This window comes from Lotus japonicus, chromosome 2, assembly GCF_012489685.1.
Source record: "Lotus japonicus ecotype B-129 chromosome 2, LjGifu_v1.2".
NCBI lineage: Eukaryota > Viridiplantae > Streptophyta > Magnoliopsida > Fabales > Fabaceae > Lotus > Lotus japonicus.
The window spans coordinates 79,432,291-79,450,169 of NC_080042.1; the positions used below are offsets into that span (position 1 = coordinate 79,432,291).

The window sequence follows — 17,879 nt, forward strand, 5'->3', positions numbered from 1 at the left end:
CCTTCTCTGCCAGTTTCCAAAGCATGTCCTGTATCTACACCACAGTTTCCAGAACCTTCTCCCTCCCATGCTCAGATCTGTGACTTCTCCACCATCCTCAGATCTGCGAGACCTATAACCCACTATCATGATCTGCGACTTCTCCACCATCCTTCTTCTCCTTTTCATCGATCTGTGAAGATGGAGAAGATGGGTTCTGTTTCTAATCATTAATTTAGGGTGTAACTATGCATATAATTAATTTAGGGATGGGTTCTGGTGCAGGGAAAGGGCGAGATGGGTTATGTTTCTTAATTTAGGGATGAAGAAGATGAATGATGGGATATGAAATTCTGGAATTTGGGTTCTGAAGGAAGAAGTTGAAGATGAATTTAGGGTTAAGATGAAAGAAGAAGATTTAATTAACTAATTCACTAATCATTAATTAATAAATAGGTATTTTTGAATTTCTTAAAAATACTTTTGTTTTTTTTTTAAAAAACCTGCTGTTATTTAATTAAAAAAAAAAATTTCAGTTAAAATTAATTAAGAAAGGTCATGTCATCATTTTCAGTTAGATTTCTGACGGAATGCTAACGGAAGACCAAAAGTGCAACTGTGTGTATAGTTGAGGGACGAGTTTTGCTAATTTTGAAGTTTAGGGACGATTTTCGCAGGAAGGCCATAGTTGGGGGACCAAAAGTGCAATTAAGCCTTAATTTTAAAATATAATTACTACCTCAATTAAATATCGGTTGCCAATTATCATGATCCTACTTGTTTACCAATTCACTCGAGAATTCATCTATTTATAAGGAATCACATTCCAATTTTTCTTACAAAGTGGAATTCAAATAATATGCTAAAATTGTTCGATCACTAACCGTGTAAAGTTTTTGTGTAAAGTTTTTTATACCGTTAACCAATTAGATTTTACGGATGTGAGAAAATATGTTTTTTTTTTAAATTTAATTTCATTAATTAACGTGACACATCCTTATAATCTAATTGGTTGACAGTGTTAAACTTTACGCTGTCGGTACATAATCCTTTTTCTCTTCGATTAATTCAAAAAAAATACACCAAATATATTCAATATTCTCTCGTCATATGTGGTTCCGATAAGGCAATAACAATCATTTCAACTTCAAACACTTTAAATCATTTTTTTATCGGCATCAATTTAAATCATATTTCAACATAAGTAGGATTTTACCCTCTAATTAATCTACTTAGGGTTTTGAGTCAAATTTCCATTTTACTTAACTACTTAGACCCTGCCAACAAATGCCTCCATTACCTTAAATCCAAATTTGAGCCTAAACAATAAAAAGCGATGGAATTCTATAACTGGACCCGTCTTATCTATTTATTTGAAACTCTAATGATCTACTCATTCAACAAATTACTTACCTATAACAAAAACTTAAATATCAGAGTACTGAAATAGCTACCAATCGAAGGTGATGGTGGTGGTTTGCCCTAAAGGTGATGGTGAGCCTCCCCACTGTCAGGCTCCTCCGTGGGGGGGTGGTGGAGCATCAATTTCCTTCCGTGACAAGCTAATGGAAGGTAAGATTGCGCCGCCAGCAAAGGAAACTGTGAACCTCATCGCGCAAGGTAAGATGAAGATAGAATATGTGAATGGTAACAGGATGCTTCCAAAGGTCATCACGGATGCGTCTGTCATCACGGAACTGTGCTCGCCTTGGCAGGAGGCATTGGTGATTACTTTGTTGGGGAAAAGGCTGGGTTATAGAACCTTGAAGTCACGACTGGTGGCCACCTGGAGACTCGTGGGAGATTTTGATCTCCTGGATATTGATAATGGTTTCTATATGGTTAAATTTGATATTGCTGCGGATAGAGCTAAGGTCATGGAGGGTGGGCCTTGGATGATCTTTGACCACTACCTTGCGGTGGCTACCTGGAGTAAGGAATTTTTGTCCCCTGTGGCCAAGGTGACAAAAACGTTGGCCTGGATTCGCATTCCCGGTCTGAACGTCGTCTTTTATGATGAGAGTTACCTCCTTGGTGTAGCCTCCGCTGTGGGGAGGGCAATTCGAGTGGACTCCAATACGTTGAGGGCAGAGAGAGGGAAGTTCGCCAGAATTTGCGTAGAGCTCGACCTGACCATGCCGGTGATTGGAAAGGTCTGCATAGAAGGCCATTGGCACAAGATTGAATATGAAGGGTTGCACATAATTTGTTCCCGTTGTGGTTGTTATGGGCATCGGACTAGAGAGTGCACGACGGCGCCTCTAGTGTTCATGCCGTCTCATCCGGTGGCACCACCTCAGGCCGACAACACAGAGAAGACGGTTACGGGGCAGGACACGCCAATTAATGCTCCAGAAGCGGTTTCATATGGGGACGTGATCATGGGCACGAGTTCAGCGGAGAGTGCTGAAGGGAAAATGAATGTTGAGTCCGCAATAAGTGTGGTAACGTCAGGCCATGATGAGGGGACCGAGATCCTAGGAGATTGGTTGGTGGTTTCTAGAAAGAAGCGGGGTCCAAAAGCTCAGGCTAAATCATTGAATGAGGGGAAATCAAAGTCAAAGGAATTTAAAAATTCCAACGTGCGGATTCTCAATAAAGAGGATGAGGCAATCAAGGCAAAAGTGAAGCATGCGGGTCCCACTAGTACTAAGGAGAAAGTATTTGTGGAAAACATTGAAGTGGAAAATCAAGCGGGCCCCAGCACCAATAAGGGAAAGAAAATAACGGCTGGAGGTGATATGGGGAATATTAGTGGGGTCCACCATTTGAATATGGATTTTGGGGAAAAGGTATGGATTAAAAAAAGGAAGGAGGGTCCCACCTTAGAATCAAAAGGGAATTTTAAAACGCAGAACTCAAAATTTAGTGTGCCATCAACAGATTTTCAAGTGGGACGTGTTGACTCTGTTATTGCGAATGAGAAGGACACTGCCACAAGAGTTAGAGATTACTTGCGTCTGCATGGTGTCAAGCCCCAAATCAATGGAGCAGCCTCTTCCTTCATGGCCAAGGAGAATCCAGAGGTGGTTTTCCAAGCAGGGAATATTTCTGTTAATGGAACGAGGTCAAGGCCACCAAACGAGAAAGCAGTTATGGACCAAGTGACGAAGGTTCCGCACAGTGAGCCTGTCCAGGGACCTAAGCTAGACGCTATTCAGATCCCCTCTGATAAGCAATAAACCAAGTATTGGCCCCTCTACCCTCCCATTGGTTTTTAATGTCTGCACAACCAGAGTTTTCAGTTCTCTCATGGAATGTTCGCGGCGCTGCGAATGCAGTGTCCAAAAGGCACATGAAGGATTTGGTGAAGAAGCATAATCCTGAAGTGTGTTTTATTTTAGAGACGCATGTCCAATTTTCTCGTCTTCATCATTTCTGGGTCAAGCTTGGCTACAGCCCTGTGGTTATAGAAGAAGCTCATGGACACGCAGGAGGGATTTGGTCTTTGGTCAGGAACGACGTGAGACTCGCTGTCAGTAGTTTCTGGTCTCATCCCCAGGCTATCTCTCTTAAAGTCACCTCTGGCTCTCGCCATTGGGTGGTAACTGGGGTATATGCGAGTCCCATTCCAGCGGGAAGGCAGCTGCTGTGGGATCACCTGAGGAGTGTGGCAAATGATGTGCATGATCCGTGGGTTCTCTTGGGAGATTTTAACGACATTGCTTCCTCGGCTGAACAAAGAGGTGGGTTGTTTTCTCCAGCTAGGGCCCGTTCCTTCTTGGATAATTTTAATAGTTGTGGGTTGATGGATATCGGGGCAACAGGCCTTCAGTTTACTTGGTTCAGAAACAGTTTGGGCAGATTTCCGTTACATAAACGCCTAGACAGAGCCATGGCGACAATCACTTGGCGTACCTCCTTCCCTGAGGGGGGCTTGGAAGTTCTCCCTCGTCTCCATTCAGATCATAGCCCCATTATTCTCCGCTGTGGGAAAAAGGTGGAGAGTCGAGGCCAGCGCCCCTTCAGGTTTGAGGCCGCCTGGACTTTGCACCCGCATTACCGTAATGTCGTGGTTGAGGCTTGGGCTAAGGGGAGGCCGTGTATTCCAGATGCTCTTCATGAGGTTAGAATTGATTCTCTTGAGTTCAACAAGACGACGTTTGGGAATATATTTCGTAGGAAGAAGCATGTGGAGAATTGTATCGCTTCTGTCCAAGCCAGACTTGAGATTGTTGATTCAGTAGTCCTTCTTCTTCAACTTGATAGGCTGAAAAAAGATCTTAATGATATTCTGGCCCAAGAGGAGATGCTCTGGTTTCAAAAGTCTCGGGAGAAATGGGTCAAGTATGTGGATAGGAACACTGCTTTCTTTCATGCCCAAACAGTAGTTAGAAGAAAGAGGAACCGTATTTCGAGTCTTGTTCTTTCGGATGGTTCTCGTTGCTATGATTCAGATAGGCTGCAGCAAGGTGCGATTGATTTCTTTAAGTCCCTCTTTGCAGACACGGTGGAGGTGGATACAACTTGCTTGGCAACCCCTCACCTTCCTGTTATTCTGGATGATCATATCCCCTCTTTGGTTCGTGAGGTCACTAAGGGGGAGGTCTTCCAAGCGCTTCAGCAAATGGGTTCTTATAAAGCCCTTGGACCGGATGGCTTCCATGCAGCTTTCTATAAAACCTATTGGGAAGTGGTGGGGGATGACGTTTTCAGGTACATTAAAAATGTGTTTGAGACCCAGCAAGTTGACCCGGAGTTGGGAGAGACGTTGGTGATTCTGATTCCAAAGTGCGAGTGCCCGGAGTCTTATAAGGATTTTAGGCCTATCAGTTTGTGTAATGTCTTGTATAAACTGATAACTAAGATTCTTGTGAACCGAATCAGACCCGTTCTTGATGATATTGTTAGCCCTATGCAAAGCAGCTTCATCCCGGGAAGGTGTACTAGTGATAATGCGATTGCCCTGCAGGAGATTGTACATCATCAGAGGAAAGTCCGGAAGAAAGGAGGGAATCTAGTATTCAAGCTGGATCTGGAGAAAGCTTATGACCGGATCGACTGGAAGTTTTTGGAAGAGACTTTGGTGGCCTTTGGTTTTCCTCAGGTTTGTGTCAATCTGATTATGCGTTGCGTTTCAGCCTCTCAGTTGTCCATTCTTTGGAATGGGGAGCGTAGCCAGTCGTTTGCCGCCAAACGGGGGCTGCGTCAGGGCGACCCCCTCTCTCCGTACTTGTTTGTTCTGTGTATGGAGAGGTTGAGTTCAGCGATCTCTACTGCGGTTCAGGAAGGAAGATGGGATCCTATTTGCACTGTTCGTAATGGGCCAGGTTTGTCCCATCTTTTTTTCGCTGATGATGTCTTGTTGTTTGTTAAGGCTCGAAATAATCAAGTGAGAGTTCTGAAGGACTTGCTAGATTTATTTTGTCGGGCATCTGGCATGAAGGTCAATGAAGCGAAGTCTAAAATTATGGGTTGCAATGGCATGAGCCTGCAGAAGAAAAATCGAATCTCTGGTATAGCAGGCTTTCAGTTTACCAATGAGATTGGCAAGTATCTGGGTTTCCCCATTTTTCAGCGGCGGATCACAGCAAGAGATTTTGATTATATTTTTGATAAGATTAATGTTAGACTAGCTGATTGGAAATGCAAGCTCCTCAACAGGGCAGGCCGCTTAACTCTTGCGCAATCGGTGGTGTCCTCCATGCCGGCCTATTGCATGAGTCAGGTGTGGGTTCCTCAAGGTGTTTGTGATAAATTGGATTCAGTTGTTAAAAATTTCATTTGGAAAGACAGAAGTGGGCGAGGGATCAACTTGGTGGGATGGAATCGTGTTGCTTGTCCGAAAAAATTTGGAGGTCTAGGTTTAAGAAAGGCCCGCGACCACAACGTTGCTCTCTTGGGGAAGCAGGTTTGGCAGCTTATTATCAATCAGGACAAGCCGTGGGTGGACATGATAAGAGCGAGGTACTTCCAGAATAATGAGTTTCTTGCTGCTGAGGACAAACCAGGGTCTCCTGTTTGGAAGGCTTTTGTCAAGGCTCGGAATTTTCTGCGTGATGGGTTCGAATATCAGGTTGGAGATGGTCTATCGTCTTTCTGGTATTCTCCTTGGTGCTCCTCCACTCCACTATGTCAAGTGGTGCCTTTTGTTGACATTCATGATGTGGATCTTCGGGTTAAAGATATCTGGCAGAATGGGATTTGGAACCTGGAGTGGTTGTGGACTAGGCTACCGGATCCGGTGGTCAACACAATTCGAGGGTTATCCCCCCACTTGAATGGTCATGGTCAGGATGGGTTCCGTTGGAAAGGGCATGTGTCAGGGGTTTATACAACAGCTTCAGGTTATCAGTGGCTCCTGGCACAAAGAACGTCAATGGATAATCCTGTGGTTGATTGGAATTGGGTGTGGCGGTGCAATATGCCTCTCAAGTGTACTGTCTTCATCTGGCTAATTTTTCAGGACGCGTTGCCTACTAATGCTTGTCGTTTCCATAGGGGTATGGCGGAGGACCCAAACTGCGGTGTGTGTTCGGCGAACGAAGACACGGCTCTGCACTGCCTCAGGGACTGTTCCTTGGCTCGTGCTATCTGGCGTATAATGGGCTTTGATACAGACGGTGACTCGTTTTCGATTTCGGATGTTAAAGTCTGGCTGCGTGCTCTGATCTTTGCATCGGACCCGTTGGCGATAGCTACCCTATGGTGGGTGTGGCGTGCGCGTTGTATCTGGTGTTTGGAGCATAAGATGCTGCCGGTGCAAGTTATTAGCTCCAACATTGATGCCATGAGGCATGATCTTGAGACAGCGTTTGTTCCTGCTATCGATGCCCCTCGTCCTCCCCCGCGCCTGGTTAAATGGGAGCCCATATTGGATTACGGTGTGGTGTTGAATGTTGACGGGAGCGTGCGCGGTGTGCCAAGCCGAGGTGGTTTTGGAGGCTGTTTTAGGAGCATCCAGGGGCAGTGGCAGGGGGGCTTCTTCGGGTTTCTGGAGGAGACTTGCATTCTGCGGTTGGAGTTACTAGCAATTTTCCAAGGGCTGTCTATGGCTTGGGAGCGGGGCTATAGGGTGGTTGATTGTCAGTCGGATTCCATGGATGCCGTGAATCTAGTTTTGTCGGTGCCTCCGACTCAGCACTTATATGTCTCTCTTATTTGGGATATTAAAGATTTTTTGGCCAGAGATTGGTTGGTGGACATTCATCATATTTTACGAGAGGGAAATGCGTGCGCGGACTTCTTAGCTAAGCATGGCACTGGGCAAGATCACGAGTTTGTGTCTATTGATCAACCTTCTCCAGACTTGGGTTTGTTGCTTCTCGCGGATGCGTCGGGTGTAGCCTTTAAGAGGCCTTAGTTTTGTTTTTTCTTTAGCCAATGTACCAAAAAAAAAAAAACTTACCTATAACAACATCAAAGCATTTGAGTCATGAATTTAAAGCCAGAAATAAAAACTATTGGTTCTTAAACCGATCTAAAGAAATAGATATTAACTTAGAATCACGGTTGGGATGATGAGGAAGGAGCAACGAGAAGTAAAACTAAGGTTTTACTAAACTGGACGTCAATGGGAGAGTAACATTATTATTAGAACATGTGGGTGATATAATATATTGATTGGATGAATAATAGTAAGTGTTAAGATAGTATAACATAACTGCACAATTAGTAGATAGTTGGACTCTTAAATAGTTTAAGGCTCGATTCCTGGGTGATGCATATGAAAAAACATTTATTGAGAAAAATCTATCTACTTAATGTATTCTTATAAAGTAAAATTTCACAAGAAAAAAAAGAGTAAGTGTTAAGACATAAATCATCACTCAAACTCACATTTACGGGACAATTAAATCTAACCAAAATTATCCAAACAAAATTATGTTACAAAAATCAATTCTTAATAAATGTATCCAAACATAAATTACATCACTCAAACTCACATATACTGAAACAAATTCAGCCAGATCCAATTCTGCTAATTCAAACACACTCATAGATCATAGATGTAATAAAAAGAGGACATTACTTTTCATACTCCACTTTTGTCTATTCGCCCCCACCCTTTACCATTCCGGGAAGCTTACTCAGGTGGTGTGAATGGAAAGAAAAAAAGGTGAAGCAAACTGCAAAGAGTAATCCCCATAAAAAGATGACGCAATATATTGAGGCAAAACTGACCAAAATTTGTACACAATCTTTGCATCACTACTTGATTTGTGAGGGCTTTTTGATTATCTATATAAAGATGAAAATATTTACATGACAACTCTATCTTTTGTAAAATAAAAAAAAAAATTAAAAAAAAAATCTATACTTGGTACATCATCCCAACTTCAAGAGATGATGCATGAGGAGCACTAAGCACAAAAGAGGGTGCCCTGCTATTCCTCCTTAGAAACTCATACACAAAATTAATAGCTATCTTCTTCAGCATGCCAGACCCTGGTTTAGCTCTCATATAAGACTGTCCTATAATGTAAGCCACACCACCCTCCCTTGCTTCCATCACCTCCTCCAACTCTTCCTTTGCTTCTAAATCAATCTTTGGGCTCTCTGGTACCAAAAACCTCACCTTTTTCTTCTGTTGGGCCACCTGGGGTGACTTTATCTCCTTAACCTCTGATGTCCCTGCCACATTATCAACATTATCCACATGATCCTCACTCATTGAGAAGGAATGTGTAGAACATGTCCCAACAACTGTCATTTTATCATCTTTCTCTGGCTCATCATTTGGAGAGTTATTTAATCCGGCGCTTCCAGAGCGTATGAACTCCGCTAGGCTGCATATAAGATCGTTCTCGAACTCGATATCATCCTTGTGGACGTCGCGGTATCCGTACCGCACGATGCACCGGTAGAGCCTGAAATGTCTCGGACCCACGCGGCCTACTAGAAACCGTTCCTCAGGCCGAACATGTGGGACCGGCACGTGTTTGATGCAGAGGAAAACTAGGACTTGATGGAAGGCTGGCAGGTTGGTGACGAAGTGGGAGAAGATTACGGGAATTCCGGACACTAGCTCGGTGTGTATGAGACCGACACCGCGCACTCGGACAATGCCGATGCTGGGACCTAGGCCGAGGAGCCAGTTGATGGAAACCTTGTTTTGAACATCGAATTCATACTTTTTGAGTGTGCCGTAGTGCCAAGCATACATGACAGTGAGCAATATAAGAGCAAGTGCAATGGGAACCCAAGCTCCTTCTAGGAACTTGATAAGAGAAGCAGAGAAGAAGAAAGCTTCAATGGTGCCAAAGAAGAAAACAAACCCAAGGGCAAGGACAACATTCTGGTGCCAGCATAGTACAATAACCAGTGACATCAAACAGGTGGTGACTAGCATGACTGTGATAACTGCCAAACCTGTTGTGCAAGGTAGATTCAATCAGATGCTAGTTAATAACAAATTTTACAAATTTATTGTTAGTAACTATTTTTCTTAATCCTAAAGAACTAGTTAAAAATGACTTATAAATAGGAAAGGAGAGAGCGTATTGTTGCAAAATATATGTACAGAAATTGCAATTGTCATACCTGAGGCGTGACCAAGACGCCTTGTGTCTCTGAAACCGATAGTTACAGCCAAACACAAGAGCCACAATAGCCAATTGATCTCAGGGATGTATATTTGCCCGTGAATTTTGGATGAAGTGTGAATCACTTTAACTCTTGGGAAGCAACTTAACGCAGAGCATTGCTTGATAATTGAGAATGTTCCAGTGATGATGGCTTGGCTTCCCACCACTGCAGCGAGTACGGCTATCACCAGAGCTGGCCACCTCAATTTCTCTGAAGGCAAAAGCATGAAAACAGTCAATTAGCCGACAAATCCCCCATCGTGTACTTTCTTCCAAATAAAGAACAAGCTATACCACTTACCTGGTACAGATACATAAAAGTTGAAATGACGCTCATCAATTTCATGATGTTTAGATAGATAAGCAGCTTGCCCCATATATGCGAGAACTAAAGATGGATACACCACAGAAGTGAAAGCAATCTGCAGAAGAGATGTTAACTAAATAGGCGTTTCCAAAACTATATAACTAAAGCCAATGTGAATATAACAAGTTATCATGCACCAATCATGTAGTAAGAAGTGATGTTAGCACTTAACTAGGATGATAAATTACAACATCTAGAGTGAACCAATCAAGATAACAATCCAACTGGAAAGAAATTTCAAGCTGTCAAAGTGTGAATGTACTAATATTTGGTGGATCCACTTATCCTACGTCAAACGAAACCAAATTTAAGAGCATACCTTGATTGATAATTGTGAAAAGTGCCCCAGATCAGCAAACATGGCTTCTGATCCTGTAGAAGTGCAATAGAAACAGTGAACATGGGCATCACTCTAAGGAAATGTTTAATAGACATCTTAGAGAGTTGCATTCTATATTTGGTATATATTAAAATTAGAACAGATCAGGATATTAAGTAAAAAAGTAATTCATTTTGGTTCTACAAGTGGTACCGAAGAGAACAGAATAGAATAGGTTGTCTCATTCTATTATGTTCATGTGCCGTGTTCCAAACACTACCTAAGCTAATGATCAAGTAAACTTACAAACCTGTTATTGACAGCAAAACTCCACCAAGGGCCACCCATCCTCCTCTCCGGGTTTTCTTTATAAATTGGTAAACATAATAGGGAGAGAGTGCTTTGTATATATGAGGATTCCACCAAAATATATTATATATTCCAATGGCACTGATGCAGAAAAGCCACGTCATAACTATAGGAGCGAACAAGAAGCCAACTCTATGCGTGCCATAATGTTGAAGTGCAAACAAGCCTGTTAAGATGATGCATACAGCTGGAAGTTCTATATCTGCAAAGAATCAGGTTCCGAAATTATTATCAGTGAGGTATCAGGTATGTGCCACATCTCTTAGATAAAGGAGAAGAGTGGTATCAAAATTCTAAAGCGCAAATAAGAGCAAAAAAGATATAGCATGGATAAACAAAAATTGAGGCAGAGGGTCAGTAGCTAATTTTCTGTTTTTTCTTGTCTGATCCTTTCCCATAAGATCATTATTCAAGAACCGAATTCTAATTTGTCGCAAATACAAAAAGTCGTAATGAACATGCCCATTTACAGAAGTCCGGTCATTGTATAATAACTATCTGACAAGGGATTTCTCCTCATCAAATAAAAATCATACAATGCTGAGTTAACAAAATCACATAAAAAGGTCTGATATATTCGAATCCACTCACAATATTAACAACGTGTGATAATTAACCTCTCTCCCTCCCACACCAAAAGACTTGTTTCTCACTATTTCAGCAGAATTAGTCTGATATACAGAGTTGACTTGAAATAGAATTTTATGTATAGACATATAACTCAAGGCCTTTGATGCTAGACTTAAGAGAAACCAGTATGGAAACTCCAAAAGGTTAAAGTGACAGCTCATCACATCCTCATTTCCTGGTCCAACCAAACCTTCAGACTGGTTATGTAAGTTACATGCCATATACAAATATAGTTCACCCTAAAAGTGAACAGACAAATACATCATCATTCTTGTCCTCTCCTCCATACAGCTTCTCACAAACATTCCAAATACTGTAGGACATCATCATACAAACTGAAGATATAAATTACTAGTAGTGTAATAAAATCTAAAGAAAGCCATTGGAGAAAAAGACCCTTTTTCAATTTGAATGATGGTAACAAGAATAAAGCATATAACATGTTAAAGTCAATAGGAATCTGCTATGATCATATCATCCGGCAAGAAAATTATGCCATAAAACATTCAATTATGATCCTTATCTACGCTCTAAAGTCTAAACCAACTAATAATCAGACACAAGATAAACTTACACGCATGATGCTGCTTGGACATCGAAAGCTCTAATCCCGACACGGCTGAGAAAACTGCAGTCAATCAAGTAAATTCAATAACTTATCAGAACAAAAAAAAGTCCAAAGTTTGAATTGAAATCCTCTCTCCCCAATTGCTGTCTTCTTCCCCCAATCAAATTGTCCAAATTCATTTAAAAAACCAATCAAATAATACTCATCCTAGATGACACAATTTGATTGGTGAGACATGGAAGCAAAACACCAAAATAAGGCAGAAAATCTTCATCCATTTCAAACTCATGGTCATAACTCATAACATAAATTACCTGAGATAGCTGGTGTAAGGATGCCATCACCAATGACCATGCAAGTTCCAATCAAAGCCAAAACAAGCAAAATCCTCTGCAGAACCTTATGCTTCTCAAGCGTGCACTTGAGCTTGCTCCCAAAACTACCACTATGCGGTGCCGCACTCACATCCTTACTATACTCAGACAACTCCTCATCCGCCACCTGGCCATTCGGCAGCGAGTTAACTCTAGCATGCCGACACAGCAAAGAATACAAAGCAAAAGTGCCCCCTTCACCATTATCATCCGCTTTCAACACTATGAACACATATTTCATCAAAGGAACCAACGTCACAGTCCAAAACACCAAAGACAAAACACCGAAAATCTCATCGTTGCTCCGTGTATGACCAATATCCTCCGCGAAAGTGCTTCTGAAAACATACAGCGGCGAAATGCTCAAATCACCGTACACCACTCCGAGGCTCTGATACGCCAGAGTGAGAACAGTTCTCCATGATTCTCCTCCTCTCTGCAAAACTCAAACTATCAGAAGAAAACGACAGTGCCGCCAACGCCGCATTCTGACCCAACAGTGACAACGTTGTTGGAATCGGAAATAGAATCTACCATTGAAGGAAAAATCGAAACTTAAGACGTTTTCGAGCATGCCCATCTCTTACCTTTGAACGAGTTCCACCTTCCAGATCCATCACATGCGCACTCGAAAGTTTCAAAGAAGCATTTTTGAAGTGAATTTGATGGAATTTTTGGTGACCCAATTGCTGAAACTACCTCCCCAGTTGGAAAAACAGACACTGATGATGAGAGATTAATAGAAGAAATCAAGGTATATATACTCTGTATCTCTATATATTTTGTGCCTAGAAAATTTTAATCTTGGAGAAAAAGAAAAGAAAAAAACTGATTTTCTTATTTTTTAAATTTAATCTAATCTATACTCCCTCCGTCCCTAATTATAAGCTAAAGTTGTAAAAATCACACTTGTTAAGAAAGCCTTAATTGATGCATTGGTTTTCAAAAAAAATGTACAACTTTCTATGTTTACCCCTATTTATGATAATACTTTTTCATCATTGTACTACTAATGGTGGTGCTCCACTACCAATAAATGCAAGGGTGAATATGGAAAGAAATATTAACTTTTGCAAGGTTAGCTTATATTTAGTGACACAAAAAAGTCTCAATGTTAGCTTATAATTAGGGACGGAGGGAGTATAATTTAATATCTATGAATTAAAAGCTTTCCAGATCCACAATTGGGTTTTCAAATAAATAAATTAAGAATCTATATTATAGCGGTAGCTAAGTTTCAACGCAGACTAAGTGTGTGGAAAGAAATCTCGGATTCAATCTTACACAATACATTCTGAAAGAGGGATGAAGAGTTTTAATTGTGATTAAATCCTGAATTTGGCGACATCCAAAGAGTGACCGAGTACTAAATGTTTAAAAAAAATAAGGAATCTAATTTTCTTAAAAAGACATGAATATTAAACTTTGAGAAAATGACCATCCCAGCTAGCATGGAGTTTTTTTGAAAAATATGATAGGAAGTTGGTCACGAAAGATCAAATTCCAATATTTTATTTTGTTGCTATGAAGAGGCTAAAACCATTTTTTAATGAAACATGTTCTCTTGTTTGAGAAGCTAACACGAAAATTGGTGTCAAATTTTGAAAACCTGCTCAAGATGAAAAGGTTGCGTGTGTTTTCTAGAGAAAGCGAGAGGAAGAGAAAGAGAGAAACAGAGGAAGGGTTTAAATAAGAGTGAGAAAAAAATCAATTTGAAGTTGGTGGTGGGGTTGGTGACAAGTTTTTTGCCTTTTCTTATGGGCTGTTGTTTAGTGTTGCTAGCTGATAAGAGCTTCATCTTCTCCATATTGTCGTAAGCAAAATGAATAGTGTCAGTGTCATAACTCCCTGAAATCTGAGATTTGTGTGTATGTATCTTAATTTTCAAGTGAGTAATAGTATTTGTAACAATGGTATGAACTAGTGATGAATGTACCCATAATCTAACTATCTAAGCATAAGCTTATTAAACTAAGAAAATGGATAAGGATAAACATAAGCTTGTGCTGAAATTGTAAAGTTGCAATTGTTATCTTTGTTTCAATTCTTTTCGTTTAGTTTTATCAATATGAATTTAATGGAATGGATAACCGAGTATCTTGTGAGTTATCTTCTTCCTCATTTTCCATTTTTTGATAAAGTTTGATGCTTTGTCTGTTAAAGCTGACAACTAGTAGGCAAAGGAACTCAACTTCTGTTTTGAATGGTGAAAATAAAAGGGCAAAGGAAAAGGAAGGTTTTGATGTGCAAATACTAATAGAGTTAATATATGTGATTTTTAATTTCATATCCAATTCATTTTATTTTTAAATGATTCTAAAATATAAAATAGAATTTGAATATTATATTTCCTTTCATTCTAAGGCATTTAGCAAAATACTTCTAACCTTAACTATTATTATCTCGTAATAGAAATCCCACCATAATCTGCTATATATGGCACAAAATCATCACTTTATGTTTTTTAGGAATTCTGAATTGGAAATGATTTGAATTTAAAATTTCATTAAAAGATGGAATATTCGAATCCATACCAAAAAATTAGAGAAATACTGAATGTCACAAGGGATGGAGAGCACGAGAAGGCACGACTATATATTTCCCAAACTTCTATTTATATTTTGCTGAATTTTAAAATTTTAAAAATAAAATTTGTGTTCAATACAATAACTGGATCATGTGTATTGTGTAATTGTGTGTGATGTGCAAGGAATTTAGTGGTGCCATGTAGCAAGACTCAAAAAATTACACCACCAAAACTTTGAGGACTTAATGACTATGCACCCCATAATCAATTTAATGACAAATGTACATTAATGAAATCAATCTATTGGTTGTTTTAATTGACTAATAGGGTTAATAACTAACCACATATGTTCCATTTTGTGTAATATAAATAATAATCACTTAAAGATTATGAGCTACATGTACTCCTCACTATCACAAGGTCCTTTTTAACAGTTTGTTGTGCTCTACCATTCGTTTGAAAGTGATGCAGGTTATTTTCTGTATCTCTTGTCATCATGTTAGTGGTGGTAATCAGGTTCCGTCTCTAATCACCTACAATATAAGATTTACCTGTCTCTTGAATATTTAAATTGAATATTATAGTTTTGGAGTAATGATACATTGATACTTCATTTTCTTTATCATTTCATTTTTACTTTTTTTTCTTTTATTTTTCTCTAAATTTTTATCACATCACATATCATACCACTAATTTCGCTCATTTCTCTTCACATTAAAATAAAGTGAAAGTGAAAAAGGATGGTAAGGTAAATATTATTCTAACTTTATTGACTTGATGATTATATGAGAATAAAGGGTTAAATATGGCGTCAGTTGCTGTAAAATTATAGGGTGAACTAAATTTTATCAATCAAAAATATTTCATACTCCCTCCGGTCCTATTTATAAGCATGAAAGAGAAGAAAAATCTTGGTCCTTTTTATAAGAACCAAATGAAAGTTTGAGCTATATTAATTAATTTTTTCCAATGATGCCCTTATTAATTCTAACTTGTAAAATGTGTCTCATTAATTATTCTCTCTCTTTTCCACTTTCCAACACTAATAACAAAGGGTAATTTTGGAAGTTCATTTTAATTTAAGACAAATTTAATGCATTTTATCTAGTTTAACTACATTTCTTAAACTATGTGAATTTTTTTTTGTTGCTTATAAATAGGACCGGAGGGAGTAGCATTTAGCATTTAGTTCTTAATATTAATGAAGTATATGAAATTAGTTTTCTAGTATTTACTTTGCAGCATTTTTTACACACGAGTAGGAGTTGTTAACCACCACAAGATATGTTAGTGGCAGGTGGTTTAAACATTAAATCATCACAAAATGTACTGCATAAACTAACTTTACCTATTTAATTAGAGTTGAGACTAAAACAAAGAAAAGTTGTAAGGCCCAACCCCAAATTAAATGTATTATAGAAATTAAAAACATATTTAACACAAGATTAAAAATAAATCATACAATTTTCGCTAGTAAGTAGCATCAATACACAAGAACATCGCTGACCGTGGGGCGAGAGATTAGTCTCACGGCTGTCGGCTGTGGGAATACCTTGGTCTAGACAAAAAAAAAATACACAAAAACGTTGATAACTTGATACTCACTTAAAGATTAAAAAAAGTAAAGTATAACTTTTCTTAATGCATAATTTAATTAAATTTTCATTTTATCCAATTTTTATGTCTACACGCGTACGTAATCTTCATTTAAAAACAGTTTCATCTCAATCTAATGAGAGACATGAATTTCTGCTAAAAATTCCTTTATGCAACCTATTCATGTTATCAAACTTTATCCAAATTCAATCCTTTAATTACATGACGTAGAGTAAAACAGCATTAATAAATGCAAAAATCCGTCTGTAACAGGCAGAGAGTGACATGGGGCCAAATTAAATGACGAACCCCTTTGATCTGAGATATTTTGTCAGTTTCATAAAGGTGAAACATTAAAATTAAAGAACATCTTAACTTTGTTTAAGTTCATAAAAAGGACAATAATAATTAAGCAATTTTGGAGTGATTAATTATGATTTTGATTAAGAAAATAATTAGATGGTGTTGACCCAAAATTAGCTTTGATAGGCTATCACAAGCACAAGCTGTCCGAATGTGATTCTCATTCTGTATAAGCAGACGCTCATATTTTCCAAATGTCCTACTAGTGGAATCTCAGAATCAGGGGAAGCATCATTCGTTGTTTTGGAAAGTCTAGATAGCCCTTTTTAAACACTATTTCCTTTGTCTTTTCAGAACCTAATATTTTGACAAAACCCATCACTTTCTATTTTAATCAATTTCAACCTTGAAACAAAAACAAAGCAAAACGTGATAATATTAATATTAATTATAATGACGTAGCTAGGAAATGATTTGTTTCCCTTGTGGCATCTTCTTCTTAAAGTACTCTCTTGTATATTGAGAAGAAACAAAAACCTATATGCACTTGGGTTGGGTTGGATGGATTTTGGTTAAAATAAAATCCGAACTCATCATAATTGTCTGGGTTGGGTTGGGTTGGATTTCACGAATTTCTTCTTCGGACCCGATCCGAACCAACCCGACGAAGTTTGAATTGGGTTTGATGGATTTATTGGGTCACTATATTAAAATAATAATATATCTGAAATATTAAAAAATATTATTATAAATTCAGAAAAAGTTATAAAAAATACTAAATATGTTATAATACTAAATAGCATGAAAAAGACACAAAAAGTTATAGAAATAATACCACATAAATGACATATAGTCAAATATCTTGAAAACATAAAACTTCATTACCAAATGACATGAAACAATCTAATATAAATAGTATCTAAAAAGTGAAAAACAACACTAACTGTCATGTCATGACACTTAGAACTTAGATTTCTCCAACATGCCAAATAACTATATATAAACATGTAACAAATAACTACGAATAAATACTCTAAGTTCAAATATGACAAATAACTACAAATACTTAAGTCTTAAAGTTTCAAAAAGTCATCACTCCGGCACTAGCACTCCAAGTATAAGTAAAATTATAAAAATTATTATTATATGTATGGATTCTGGGTTGGGTTGGATGGATTTGAACTGAATCCGAATTCCGATCCGAACTTGGTTGGGTTGTAGTAAAATCCATCCGACTAACCCGATTGCCCGATCCAACCCGCATTTTTTCTATTGGATCGGATTGGGTTGGGCGGGTTCATTGGATTTACCCGGCCCATG

General features: G+C 38.8%; 2 protein-coding genes across 2 annotated transcripts; one reads left to right on the forward strand and one right to left on the reverse strand.

Annotated features, from left to right (window-relative positions):
• The first annotated feature begins 1,445 nt into the window (after positions 1–1,445).
• On the forward strand, positions 1,446–3,161 carry LOC130737087 (uncharacterized). The gene has a single exon (XM_057588857.1). It carries the CDS (start codon positions 1,446–1,448, stop codon positions 3,159–3,161), a length of 1,716 nt encoding a protein of 571 aa, XP_057444840.1.
• Positions 3,162–8,134: 4,973 nt separating this feature from the next.
• Positions 8,135–12,879, reverse strand: LOC130739998 (potassium transporter 6-like). The gene is made up of 8 exons (XM_057592477.1): positions 12,721–12,879; positions 12,074–12,569; positions 11,766–11,819; positions 10,503–10,763; positions 10,193–10,245; positions 9,808–9,928; positions 9,463–9,717; positions 8,135–9,291 (listed from the first exon to the last, which is right to left on the reverse strand). The coding sequence occupies exons 1-8, from the start codon at positions 12,748–12,750 to the stop codon at positions 8,234–8,236; spliced, it is 2,328 nt and encodes a 775-aa protein (XP_057448460.1). The 5' UTR covers positions 12,751–12,879; the 3' UTR covers positions 8,135–8,233.
• Positions 12,880–17,879: the final 5,000 nt, after the last annotated feature.

Bases quoted from the DNA above. Each gene is read 5' to 3' on its own strand.
- LOC130739998 (XM_057592477.1), bottom strand. From the start codon at position 12,750: ATGGATCTGGAAGGTGGAACTCGTTCAAAG. The intron at 10,246-10,502 runs GTTTGTAAGTTT...GCACTTCTACAG, and splicing joins AGTTTTGCTGTCAATAACAG to GATCAGAAGCCATGTTTGCT. The intron at 9,292-9,462 runs GTATGACAATTG...CTTGCACAACAG, and splicing joins GCGTCTTGGTCACGCCTCAG to GTTTGGCAGTTATCACAGTC.
- LOC130737087 (XM_057588857.1), top strand. From the start codon at position 1,446: ATGGTGGTGGTTTGCCCTAAAGGTGATGGTGAGCCTCCCCACTGTCAG.